Source organism: Caretta caretta, chromosome 8 (genome assembly GCF_965140235.1).
Source record: "Caretta caretta isolate rCarCar2 chromosome 8, rCarCar1.hap1, whole genome shotgun sequence".
NCBI lineage: Eukaryota > Metazoa > Chordata > Testudines > Cheloniidae > Caretta > Caretta caretta.
In genome coordinates, this window is record NC_134213.1 from 19322247 (window position 1) to 19336758 (window position 14512).

Sequence of the window (14512 nt, forward strand, 5' to 3'; positions counted from 1 at the left end):
CTTTTCTTTTTGCAAATACAGACTAACACGGCTGTTACTCTGAAACCTGTCTGCCTTCAGGCACAGGACAAATATTGCCCCCAAAGAGCTCTGCCAACACATCTCAATCCTGACCTCCAATATAACTCAGCCAGCAGTGAGCAAGATTTTTCTGTTCCCGCCCTGGGTGGTAGTTTTGTGACATGAGAATAGAAAGGGAGTTTGATTATTAATTCCTATGTGACCCAATCAAGCATTTGAACCAAATGTCCAGAGGGTCAATGTGAGTGCTTACTCTCTGTTATACCCACTGTAATTTTTAAAAAAGAACTATTTATGATACTTATATATACACACCATAAAGCTGCACAACAGTGTGATATAAACATTAAGGGCACATGTTGCTTTAACTCCACGTTAGCATTATGTGCTTACTGTAATGGCATAGTTCATGTTCCGAATAGGGGAGTTATGTTGATTTTCTTTCAGCCTGTCTCTATTAAGCGTAAATGGAGGTGTTCATTGAATGTACAATATTCAGCATAATAGCTGCAAAAATACATGTAATGTGAATATAGATTTGAGTTTTTTCCAGTTTTTATATAAAAAATATATATATCATCTCTCTCTATATATAGATAGATACAACAAAAAAGAAAATGTAGAGGTCCAGAATAAAAGAATGCATTGCATCAAACACACAAATGAGAGAAAGGCCCCTTGTATAAAATTATAAGCAAGTCAGAAGTCCCAGTTAAAAGTTGTCGTGTTGATAAGGTTCAACCACATATATTTAACTGAGCTAAAGGCTTCAACAGTCCAAGATTTTAATCTTATATAGAGATAGGTTAGATTCCATTGACCTTTCAACGTAACTGTATAACCATGTCAAGAGACAACTGTTGTAAATGAGTCATCTATCTTAGTTATAATTGCACTGCTAACGGGGCCAGAGAGAGAAAAATCCAAAACAAAGTAAACTACCACTAGTCCTGAAAGAGATACTATTCAGTCCCTCCATTTTAGCATTTCCATGTGATCAATGAAAGGGCTCTACTTAACCCCTCTGTATATCTAGGTGGGTTCTGATTTTTCTAGTATCTTAATAACCGAGATACAAAGCTGACTAAATTCTGGCAAAGGAAAGAAAAAACTTAAAAAAACCCTACGTATAAAACTTACGAGTAAGTGGCAGATCATATCCTACATTTGCCCTAACAGAGTATGTTCAGATCACTTGCTGTTAATGAAGGAACACAAGTTAGTTTTCATGCAGTCTCTTCTAGATGGCACAGCAGAATTTATTTAATTAGGACACATCAGGTATCTGGATAGGCCTATTATTCACTTGTCCCCAAAAGAGAAGAGATTATTTTGTTAAAAAAAGCTGAAAGAACTGGAGGAAATAAGTAACCGGACCAAACAAAATGACAGAAAATATTGAAAGCAGTGAATATTTATTACCAGTACTTCCTCTTGTGAAAAGAAAAGGAGTACTTGTGGCACCTTAGAGACTAACCAATTTATTTGAGCATGAGCTTTCGTGAGCTACAGATCACTTCATCAGATGCATACCATGGCAGTTTCCACGGTATGCATCTGATGAAGTGAGCTGTAGCTCACAAAAGCTCATGCTCAAATAAATTGGTTAGTCTCTAAGGTGCCACAAGTACTCCTTTTCTTTTTGCGAATACAGACTAACACGGCTGTTCCTCTGATTCCTCTTGTGAGTTATCTTTGGAAACCTTTGTAATAAAAAAGCCTACAATTTCACACCTCTCCAACACATGGTTAAATATCACTTAACCTTTTAGCACAAGCCAAATGCATCCAACATGAAATTTTTTTGAAAGTACTATCTCAGTTAAGCACCGGTCATTGCTATTTACTCTCACTAAGCAGGTTCCCTGGTAGATGTCCTGATTAAATGGAGTATGTTGTATTTAAAGCATTGCAAGATCCATTCAACTGGTAACCTAATAGCATGACACGTCTGTTTAACTGGATGTTTACCAGGGAACAAATTCACTTCAATGAATTGAAACTACTCTAAAAATGGCTCAACTTGTCCATTGAAATGGTACAGCTGTGTTGTCTGAAAATCTACAATATTCACAGATATATATGGGTAAGAATGGGCCTTCTAGCACAAATGGCCCATAGGAGTCTTTTTAGTTACCTCTTCTTAATGCTTCACTGCTGGATCGTTACTGCTAAATTATTTTTTCTTTCCACATGCTATTTTAAAAACTTTTATTTCATCAGTTGCATCTCCCAACACAAATGATTTCTAAAATCCTTGAATAAATGGGATAACTGGCAAATTTGTTTTGGGAGGAGCATCCACACACAGTGTAGATCTGGTTTTACAAAGTTATACAAAAGACCACTCTTTGCCTGTGAAAAGCTTCAGGGGATAGATATTTTCAAAATGAAGAGGGACAAAAGCCACAGTTCACCCTGATATGAACACAAGATTACCAGAGATTTGAAATTAAACAACTTGATTGTCTCATATATAGACACTGTTTACACACAAACAATACATGCATCATACAGAATATCTGTCATTGGCAGAGGGTCAGACTTGATGATCTGATGAGTGAGTTTTCTTCCATGTTAGCTTCTATGATTAAGAATTTATTTAGATTGTAAACATTTGGGGCAGGGATAGTGTTTTTGTGTGTGTGTAGTGCAGTGCCTACAGCAGAGAGGCTCTGATCCCTGATGGGGTGCCTTTAGGCCAGGGGTGGGCAAATTTTTTGGCCTGAGGGCCGCCTCTGGATATGGAAATTGTATGCCAGGCCATGAATGCTGGGTGAGGAAGGGGGATTCTATGGGGTGTAACGGGGGGGATGGAGGGGCTCTATAAGGAATGTTACCGAGGTGTGGGGAGAGAGGACTCATGGGGTGTGGCGCGGAGGGGGGAGCGGGCTCTACCGGGGACTCCTAGGGGCCCTGCTGGCAGTGACACCAAGATGGTCGTACCAGGCACAGCCATGGGTGGAGGCACTCTAGCTGGGACGGGTGCGGCCCCTGGGCTGTTTTGAGGCTCTCGAGGGTGGGGCCGTAGGAGACTGGGAGGGGACTGGGCCCACTGCCGCGTAGGGGCGGGGTTGCAATCCCGGAAACAGCGCGGTGAAGTCGTGCCTGCACAGTGTGGCTCTGCGCATGCCGGAAGATGGTGGAATTGTGAGTTGGGGGTTGGGGAGCGCTGGGTGGGCGGAGTGAGGCAGCCCCTGATCCCGCTCCCTGGCGGGAGCTCGAGAACCAGATAAAAACATCTGACTGGCTGGAAGCGGCCCGCGGGCCGTAGTTTGCCCACCTCTGCTCTAGGCACTATCTGCAATGCAAATATACGTATCAGTTACACAAACACAATTGCTACCTCTTCAGAAAATCATTTTCTTCTCTACCACCAGATGGGAGTAAAGAGTAAAACCACAAGAACAGTTTTCACTCCAGAGGTGAACCTACCCAAGTCCCTCCATCCATTGTTAGCATTGCTGCAGGACCTCCACCACCCAGAGCTCTGTGGAGGGGCTTCTTCAGGGTACCAGGAAAAGAGGAAGTTTGCGATGGAGATGGTGTTACTCACACCACAGACATGCCCCAAATATGCCCAGGACCAGGCCAGGTGCTTGAAATCACATATTAAAACATCTCCCTTCTGTACAGAGAAGGAATGATCAAGCTCATGATTAAATTCATGAATTTTCATGAAATTTAGGATTGGAACTTCCTTTACCTTATGATCCCCTAGCAGATAAACAATTGTATGTCTTTGAAGTAGGCATTTATGTACAGGATACAGGTTTCCATGGGAGAAATTCCACCAGCCATAGAAATTTTGCCTGCTTAAGGACTGCTTAACATTCTGCAGTCCCTCCATCCATCCTATGAATACATACCAATTGCAAAGTCTACCTAAGGTACCATGCTATTAAGGAAGATTAAAATCCTAAGAAACCAAAGTGGAATGTCTGGGTAACATCATGCAGACAGGAACTTTTGGTTTAGTATTGTAGATGACTTCTAAGTGCCCTAAATTTGACTTCATTTCTTGGTACTCAGAGATAAATATTCCTGGGGCAAAGTCTGTTTGCACACGATGAAATGTGACAGATTGAGGGAGGAAAAGACTAGACATATCAGCAAACATGCCAAATGGATACATGGTTATACAGAGTCTGCTATTTTAAACTGAAAGTTCCAAAATTTCAATTCACTGCGCCACTTGAAAATTTAGAGCCTCCAACATGACAGCAGTAAATATGTGGGCTTTTTTTGGTGCAAGTACTGTTGGCATGAAATATGCTTATATATCGGTAGAGGGTTGACAGCCCAGGAATGAACGTCTAAGACTGCCACTGAATTTCAAAGGCATAGCTAGGAGTTGTGCATCCAACTTCCACGGACTTTCACCAGGAGGTGGGTGCCCAACTGCCCTAAATGCCTTTGAACCCCTCTCCACCATGTGCTTTTATTGCTTAACATTGCACAAGTATGTTTTGTTTTTAAATATTAGCTGAAAGATCCCACATGTTTATTTAACTATGAATCCACATACTGTCAATATTAATTTTCAGTTTTTTTCCTATGGCAGATTTACATGAGAGCTGTACCTGCCTAAGGCTGTTAAAGGAGCTGTGAAACAGTTATTTATGATGGCCCATGCACAGGAAGTTTTACTGATTGCTTTATTATGAATTTTCAGACATCAGCACTCAAAGCCTCTGAGGTGCAAAAGATGATGAGCTAGAGTCGACTGCACCATAAAATTCAATGTACAAAAATCTATATTTAGAAGACAATACAATAAGAAAAAAATCAATTAATTTCAGTCTGAGTTTATTTAATATTTTATCTAGTTCACTTTAAATATAACATTAACTCCATCAATACTGGCAAGACATTGTGATAATACTTAAATTAAAAATGTAGTCAGTCACTGCATCACTGAAAATTATATTCCCCAAGTGGAAATATAACTATTCTATTTTTCTAGTTTTAAGTAAGAGTTTATTGCACTTTACTTGGAAATATTTTTTGAAAAACATTCTATTTCTAGCAGATCAGTATAAATTGTCTGATCTTTATACTATTTTGTTCTGTTTAATAATATCATGAAACTGTACAGATATTAGTTCTGTAGAAAAGCATTAATAGACTGAAGCTTCAAAAAAGAAAGTTAACAAAAAATATATATACCCATGATATTTTTTCTCCTCAGATCTATACTTTGGTCACTGAAGAATCTCCTTTATTTAACTGAAATCTATCAATAACATTCTTTAAACTAGGCTATATCATTTTTATAGAACATTTGCACATTTCAGATTTTTCAAAACTGAGTAAGTGAGTTCACATAAAATATATCTGATTGCAAGAGTTCAAAAATCAATGGGTGGAGAAATGGCATGTTTAAAAATGAGACAAGCTCCTTTAAATAGGAGATTGTAAAAATTAAATAAATTCCTTCCTGGCTCCTCTGCAGATGTGTATACACTTCTACATGTATTTTGAAAGCATTCAAGCATAACACAAATCTTTTGGAATTTATGTTTTTCATTTCTTCTCATGCAGAACTATTTATTGCAATAAAATATATCTAGAGTCAGAATTCACTGGGGAAACCAGCTCACTCCCAACTAGAAAGGTTAAGACAAAAATGTGAAGGTAGGTAATTACAGAAGAAATGCAGGTAAGGCTCAGTGGCATTTAAGGGGACTAAAGCTTCAGATCTGTTAATCCTTTTAGATCAAACATAAAAGTAACAAGCCATCAAACAAATCTCCGCTTTATGAGAAAATTCACTCTGATCACAGTCAAGCAAAATCTGCCACTAGACTGTTCTCTAAACTGCCAGACATTAGCTATGTTATATAGTCACTGCATAACAACATACTGTCAGTAAAACACTCACCAGTCATTGTGTATATTACTTTGAACATCTAAAAATGTGGGACAAAATTCTCTGCTGGTGCAAACTGGCACAGCGTCAGTGGAGATACACAAATCTGTCCCAGTGGAGAATTTGGCTCTTTAAGTTTAAGCTTTCTAATGTTACATTAAGTATACTGTATATTAAATATAGGTGGGCCTGGGTAATACAATGGGTGTGTTATTGGATACACTGAGAATATGATGAAATGTAATAGAAAGCGTTCAGTAATTTTGTGCAGTAATTGATTAAAACAGCAGCATACAATATGTTTCCTTTGTGCTTTTCCAGGAACAGAGAGGTTGGCCAAACAACCATCATATGCAAAAAAGTTTGGCAGATTGTACTGCTGCAATACTGATTACTCAGAAAACAAGAGCGCTCTTAAAGGACTGAACACAGCAGGACTGTATGTGCTGAATGTAGTTAAAAAGGAAACCCCAGGAACTTTCCATGAAGTTTGAAGATTATAAGACACAAGAAAATAAGGCAAAATAAAATTAACTGCTTCTGCTATTTATTAGCAATGGCAAATGAGGCTAGTGGGGCATGGCCACAGTATAACTGTTCTTTGGAGTTATTACTCTTATAACGCTAACACTGGACAGGGAGGGCCTGAAGAAAAGGATTTGTGGTCACAACTTGAACCTTGGGGCCAAAGATATTTAGAAAGACATTTCCCTACGTTGAGGGAAAAATGAAAATTTGGATTCCTGCCCACTCACAGTGGAACAGGTAGGGTCGCTAACCCTCCAGGATTGTCCTGGTGTCTCCAGGAATTAAAGATTAATATTTAATTAATGATTATGTCATGTGATGAAATCTCCAGGAATTCGTCCAAACAAAGTTGGCAACCCTAGGAACAGGTAACAAATCTCAGAAAAGATCATCTGATTTTCTTTGTGTGCTTGATTTTTTTTCTTTTTGAGGAGTTTTGTCTTTAGCTGCTTGCAAGCTAATGTAAACATTTTTGGATATGTGCAATTAAACTTTCAGTTAAAAAAATGATGGTTACAAAATGGGCAATACAACAGTAATGAGTTTGTGATTTAAGATAATTTTATCATAATTTTTTAAAATATATTTATATAAAATAACATGGATGGTCAAAATTGTTTAACAATAAAAGGAGAGGCCAAAATAGAGTTCTCTTCACCAACATTGGCACGCAATTAAAAAAGGAGCTCAAGAGATTCTCCTCGAAGGGCATTCTACCTTCCTCGAATTATAATCCTTTATTAAAGTACACACGTTCTAAATCAGGGCTGAACTCTTGGATCTTGGCTCGCAATTCTGGCTCCAAACGTGTTACGGACATGGAACTGAGCAAAAGAAAGATAGTAAAATGAGTACACATAAAAATGCTTGGATCTAAACTAAAAAAGATGATGTATCTGCTCAAGGCGTTTTGGATTAGGAAAGGAGGAGGTTCTGAATCTATTTTTTCCCTCAAGATGATGTTCTTACATCAGAAGCAAAATAACTTAACTTGCTTGGTAATGAGATGTTCTGCCTATTCAAGAAATAGCTGCTGTTCTAGTACCTTGGACTTCAACCCTGCTGGTTAGGTTCTCATGTAAATTTAGTGCTGGAAGAGACAAACTATACCCTTTTACGAGACTTTCAGAAAATATTGTATTTGGCTGCTTCTGACGACTGTGTTATTTTATTCTGTTGAATCAAAGGAACTATTCTGTAGATGCAACATTTATTTCTCATTTGTAAAACGAATTCATCTGACAAGTCATGTAACATCTACAATTTCTTAAATACATTTAAAAAAATTAATTTCCCTATAAAATTAGAGAGTCAACTCAGGACACATGAAGATGAATTTCAAGAAGCACTGATCTGACTCAGGAAGAGTGCAGTGCTCACTACACTGACTTGCCAGTACAACTGTGCCAATCCAACTCAACATAGCCCTGCCGTGTTCCTTGCTATTGCAACAATTTGGCCTTTTCTTAGCCAGGAAGGCAAACAATGTCATAACTGCATTGTTGGAATCAAGGGAGTTACACCGGTATAAAAATTATGTGAGATCAGAATGAGACCGAGGGTTTCCAGAAGAGAAAAGCTAGTGAACTCACCCACTAACTTTGATAACCAACTAATCTCCAGTTGCAACATTTAAATCACATTAAGTATTTTTTCCACTTGATGCAGTAATCATGACTTCCATTAATGACAAAAGGAAAGAATACATATCAGTGGAGTTTTTACACCAAGTTTACATAATTTATTGCATTTGAGCTGACCTTAATGTTTAGTCTGCCCAGGCTCCTTTAGGATCTCATGGACAATGAATGTCAGCTCCATATTTATTTTCAAACAAAGCTAATGGTTTTGAGACACATTAACATGGATGAGGCTCTTACCTGAGGACAATCTTATTACCCAAACTACAAATAAAGCACACACAGTTCAGGTGGCGAACTCCATTCAGTGTGAGTTTCCAAATGAAAATAAATGGGATCTTACCACTTTTTTGCATACATTAAAATGACGCCACCACCTTAAGGCACAAAAATGCATCCTTTTGACCACGTTATCTCCCCCTCTTTGAATCCCTCTACTGGCTCCTCACTGTGCTGTGTATCAAATCCAAACTCCTTGTCCTGACATTCAAGGCCCCACGTTATTCAACCCCAATCTATATGTTCAACTGTTTCCTTTTTTCCATTCACCCTATTCTCTCTGTTCCATTACTTTAACATCTCCTTTGCATCCCCTCCACTCCTGCTTCTGTATCTTCTTCAGAACTGCCCCTGCCAAAGGAATGCCTCTCAAACCCCAGGTCCTCCCCTCTCATTCAAACCCCTCCTAAAACTCATTTCTGACACTCAGCCTATGAGATGTTAAACCCCGCTCCCCAACTAAACAAAACTATTAATATGCACACCTGCCTTACTAAGTAACTGTGGCACCTGTATTTTCTTTCTTCCCTTATGTGTATGACCCACACTTGTCATAGGTGAATTTAGACTGTATGCTCTTTGAGGTGGGGTGGGACACTTATTTACTTTTTGCTGTGGAATGCCTTGCGTGCTTCTGGGCTCTCAACATTAAAAGAATAAAAAAACCCACATGTACCTTTTTTGAGGAAACAATGCACAGCATAGAGGTGTAGCAAACACCAAACTAGAAAAGACAAAAATAAGATTACAATATTTCGGGTAGAATCCTACTTTTTCAAAAGGCATTGCTAGACACACAATTCAATCATTTTATTCTCTTTCCTTCTCAAGGACGGTAGGGCCCAGTCCTGTGACGTGATTAGTGAAGTCAATTCTCCACTGCCTTGCACCATGTGTGGTCATTTACACCTATGCAGAGGGCAAAGAGGGCGCAAAGCACTATCACCCATATAAAGCAGTGAAAATCTGATTTGGTGACATTTCATACCCACTTTGCATAGATGTAAGTGATGCACAAGAGGTTTGGCAGTGAAGAATCAAGCCCCTCGTTGACTTCCACGAAAGCTTATGGTCAAATAAATTTGTTAGTCTCTAAGGTGCCACAAGTCCTCCTTTTCTTTTTATGTGAGTTGAGGGCATTCACAACATTACAGGAATAGGTTCTACATTATCACCTGTTTAGGCAGTGGTTAAAAAAGCTTATTTTAATCAGTTGTAGGCCTGAGCCACCACGCGCACCCCCTTCCTTTGCTGGTTATATCTACATTTGTAATTTCTCCACGCTGATGGCTACCATAAAAGAAGCAATGGAAGCAAGAGATTTGTGATTCATTTTTAAAAAACGAATAAGTAATACGACATAGAATGAGCAGATGTAAGCGATATAATCTCGCTAACACCTCACCTCACAGAAGGAATGAATCGTTTCTGATGCTCATTGGCTTTACTGCCCAAAAACATACAGCCTTGATTTTTTAAAACATTTGTAAATTGTTTCTCTTTACATCTTCCAAGGAAGCTATAGTCACACCTGTTAAAAATAGTAGACAAGAAACTCACTCACCAGACTCCAACTAATCCAACTTGAATGGGGGCACTCATCCACGGGAACCGCTGTGTTAAAAATAATTATTACATAGTGAATGAAGTGTGCTTTTCCCTCCCAACATTTTTGGAGATTTTGTGTACTCATAAGCAACGGACTGACAGCTGTTAAGAGCTAAACATGGTGCAGATATATGGTGCAAGTTCTCCCCACTGCTTTGCCAGCACACTTCAATCCTGACCTCTAACACTGCTAAATTTGAGGGCCTGGTCCCAAGTCCTCTGAAGACAGTGGAAAGACCCCCATTGACATCAGTGTGCATTGGATCAGATCTGAATAAGTCTCCACTAGGAACTAGATTAATAGATGGCTGACAACCCATTTTGCTCATGACTGGATTCTGATTTGAGTCTAGGGGCCAGTTCCACGGTGAGACCACTTTGTGTAGCACTGACTTCAGAATGTAGCAGCAGCATCAGTGAGAGGTTCAGCCCAGTGAAAAAGAACCATATGCCAGAATAGAGGCTCATATGCTGCCCACTTCCTTGCCAGCATAAGGAATTTGGTCATGAAGACAGCCCTATGCTGTACTGAATCCGGACTATTGTTTCAATCTGTCTGCACCCTCAGGTTGCTCTAACTTATGCCTGAGGACTTGCCAGCAGCTGCTTAAGGATCATGGGAGTGCCAAGGTAAGGTTTTGCACCAACCTCTCCTCACCCCTTGATTTGCTCTGTGTGCTTCTCAGCTATTGCTGAGGTTCTGGCTCTAAATTCCTATGGATAAAACTAGAACTGTGCAAGTGTGTGAGGGCCCCACTCCTTTTACAATTAAAGAAAAGCATAAAATAGAAGCTGTGATTTGTTTAGCAAAGCAAAAAAAATTTTTTTTATACAAATGTGATATTTATGGCTAGTTCATCTCTATTGCACTTTCTTTTGCAAATCGCATCAAATGTACTTAGAAAGAAGACAAAACTTTTATTGTAGGTCTTTCGGCGATTTTTTAAAAAAATACTATGTTAGAATTTTAGTTGAAATTAAATACTAATGAAAGAAGACCAAACATTTTAATGAAACTCTGCTGTGATGGGCTTTTTCATTACCATCAAATGAAGGTCTCTGAAAAGCATGAAACACACAATTGCTATCGTAACACGTTGATTTGAAATAAAGTAGCTAATTAGTTCAGATTACACACTACAGTAGGTAAGTATAAAGATGATGTGTCCACAAGAAGCATTCCTCCAGCTGTAGGAAACTGGTGAATCAACAACCAAAGTGAATGTCAGTATTTTAAAGGGAAAAATGGAAGCAATAGGGAATGAAGGCAAAAAGGAATTTAAGAAAGTAAGTATGACAAGGTTGGTGCTAAAAGATCACAGCAGAAACAAAGAAGTGGGAAAACAATACAGGAATTAGCTCTTTCTTCAGGGACAGAGAGAGAGGAAGTAACATAGCAGATTGTGCCCTTCCTTGTTTGAGGCAGTCTGTAGTCCAGAAATGGTTGCAGGAGAGAACTGTCCAATTCATCTATTAGCTACCAAAGTAGTCAACAGATGGAAAAAAGCAGCATCAAGGCAATAAAGGAGGATGAATTCAGTGGTGCTGCACTGTTCTGACATTCCACTAATGCATCTTCATCTGACCTGTGCCCCATATAGATTGGTTCAAAAGGCTTTAGTTTCATACAGTGAGAGAGTTAATGACAAGAGACGGTGGGAACAGCATCACAGGAGCAGAAGTGCTCAGGGACTGTATGCTTATCACAGTTTGTGTACCAGCAGCAGAGGACTGTGGGATTGCTATTCTCTTTTGGGAATGTTAGTCAGATTCCTTACTGTGAAAGGCTATGATCAAGGGGAGGATTATGGTTGAGAGATTCCAAGTATTGAACACTGAGGGAGTTGAGATATTCTCATAATACAGAGGCATCAGGTCACTTGGGGTATAATAAGATAGAGCTGAGCTTTTATCACAGTAAAGCAGAGTGGTATTCAGCCTTCATCTGAGTGGGATACTACTCAGAAAAACACAGGTGTGTCTAACAGCCTAGGCAGCATCACTGGCATAAACTGGTTCGCTTGATGAAACGTTTTTTCTTTCATGACAGTAGGATGTAAAAAATGCCTGTTATGCAGATAAAGTTCTGACCTTTATTTTCCAAGAATACTGCTGGACTATGCTAATATTAAAAAGAGTAGGAGGAAGAAGCCAGCATTAAAGATCAGTTTTAAGAACAAATATCTGGAAGGGTGAAAAAAATCCAACCAAACAAGGAGGCATAAGTAAAATACACTTAACTAAAAACAAGTTAGAGGCATCAGATGCAGAATGTGCATCTGGCTGGAGAGAAAACAAAAACAAAGAAGCACAAGATAACAAAATAATTTGGTGAATACGAATTCTCTCTTTGAACTCATGAAGACAGTAGTTCTGAATGTATCAGGACTTAGCTTCCAGATGGTTTGTGCGGCAGGTGTCATTGTTGGATAGTGCACATAACGAGGTTGTAGAAATGACAATTAAATATGAAAACTTGGTATTTTAGTTACTGCTTCTATTCACTGTTAGAACTTTTGAATCTGCCATCTTGCCCAATGTGACTATGCACTATTTGCAATTATATAAATAAATAACATTACTGGAAGCAGTTAAGGAATTAGAGGTATATGGAAGGAACTTGAATGCATCATAGGATAGTTCTTTGAAGAGCAGAACTATATGAGAAAAGACTGCAGAATAGGCTTTCTTCCTAATTAGGAAAAAAAGTTTGTAATGGTTGTTACAGTTGCAGACTAAGAAAATCTGGTTAGATGGTTAGATGACATGAAAGGGGAAAAAATGCACAGGAATCAATCTGAGTATCAGAAATGATGTACAGAGCAACAAGAGAAAGTAGGATGTGAACTTATATGAATTTATGAACCACGTTAGAAGTGGTTTAAAAATCTCAAAGTTCAGGCGGCAACAGGAATTTTCAGAAGTTTGTATGGAAGAAGCATCCAAAACATTCTAATGGAAGGGTTAGATGAGATGGAGGTGCATCTATAAATTCTGCATTTTTATACTTATACAGTTCATGGCTCCTGCCACTGGCAGCAGCTATTGTGACTTGGTTTTCAGACATACATACCCAAGCATGAGTCAACAGAGATGATGAATATAAATAATAATCATATAGTCATATAGCCTTTGTTTTTAATTCAAATATCAATGGAGTTTACCATGATACCATTAAAACTGTTAGACATGAAGAAACAGAAAAAAGAGAAGATGTTCTATGGTAGGATATAAAGAAATGAAGACTTGCTGATTGACATGCATTTGTTTATTTTCTGGCTTTTTGGTCTCAGAGGGTATGTCTTCACTGCAATTAAAAACTGGCAGCTGGCCCATGCCATCTGACTTGGGCCAAGGGGCTGTTTAATTGCAGTGTAGATGTTCAGGCTTGGGCTGGATCCTGAGCTCTAGGACTCCCCAAGGTGGGAGGGTCCCGGAGCTTGGTCTGCAGCCCGAGCCCAAACGTTTACATCATGGTTAAACAGACCCTTAGCCTGAGTTCTGAGAGCCCGAGTCAGTGGGCACAGGCCAGGTGCAGGTTTTTAATTGCCGTGTAGACATACCCAAAAAGGTTTTTACAGGCACGTAAGAATTATTTTCTGGAATGCTGGTGCGCAAAGCGAAGACTGAGGGACATGTGTTAGTAAAGCAGATTGTAGGTGGTGGTGTCACAATACTGCAGATGGAATGGTGCTTCTGGAAACCTCAAGAGGACATGCACAAGCTGCTAGTTAAAAATGCAGCTCATTCCTTAATAGTTTTAGAACTAATCTACACCAAATGTTACCACTGACTAACTGCAGAGCAAGGTTTCACCTGAACTCACAGTCTGTGAGGCTGAGAGGAAGGAACAGGAGAGCATAAACGATCATGATGGTACCAAAGAACATTGAAGAACTCTCATGTGTGCTGATCTGCAAAATTCACAACACCCTTATGTTGATTATACTGCACAACAAATACTTGAAGTTTGACTCCAAAGACACACTGATTCCTCCCTCACTCTTTTTGTCATAAATGTCATGTTTCTGCCATGCCAGTTGATATGACACAGGACAATTTTTTCACGCCGTGCACATGTAAAACCATTTTTGCTCTACCTTTGCAACCCCTTTGATTTCAGAAAACAAATGTCCTTGCTCTTTATGGACAGTAAATTTTCAGGTTCACTGCTGTAGTTATAATGCCTCAAGTAGTCTAAAGGTCAAAGAAGTCCATGAATAAGAGGTAGGTCAAATCAATATATATCTCTTTTATACTAGGGAAAATATGATGTGTGTACATGGGAGCTTCACTCCTATCAGTTAGGAGAACCATGCAGTTTAAGTCTCCTACAGAGTACAGATTTTCATTCCAAAATTCAATAGCTATATTCCCTGTTTTAGCACTGTGAGGAACACAATTTTCTGAAGAAGTGAGCACTTCAGGAAAATGTAGTTTTCTAAATTTGGGGACAAAAGAAAATAAAAATTAAACAGTCTTACGAACATGCATATTCACACACACGTAGGGTGACCAGATGCCCCGATTTTATAGGGACAGTCCTGATATTTGGGGCTTTTTC

General features: G+C 39.0%; 1 protein-coding gene across 2 annotated transcripts in view; it reads right to left on the reverse strand.

Moving 5' to 3' along the window:
* Positions 1-4813: 4813 nt before the first annotated feature.
* Positions 4814-14512, reverse strand: part of SFXN1 (sideroflexin 1) — a 39761-nt gene continuing 30062 nt past the window's right edge. The window contains exons 9-12 of one of the 2 annotated variants that reach the window (XM_048861177.2): positions 13775-13862; positions 9905-9954; positions 9017-9064; positions 4814-7245 (exon numbers count right to left, since the gene is read on the reverse strand). In XM_048861177.2, coding sequence (XP_048717134.1) covers positions 7183-7245; positions 9017-9064; positions 9905-9954; positions 13775-13862 — 249 coding nt within the window. In that variant the 3' untranslated portion in view covers positions 4814-7182. The remainder of the gene's footprint in view (positions 7246-9016; positions 9065-9904; positions 9955-13774; positions 13863-14512) is intronic. The other variant, XM_048861178.2, reaches the window with a different exon arrangement.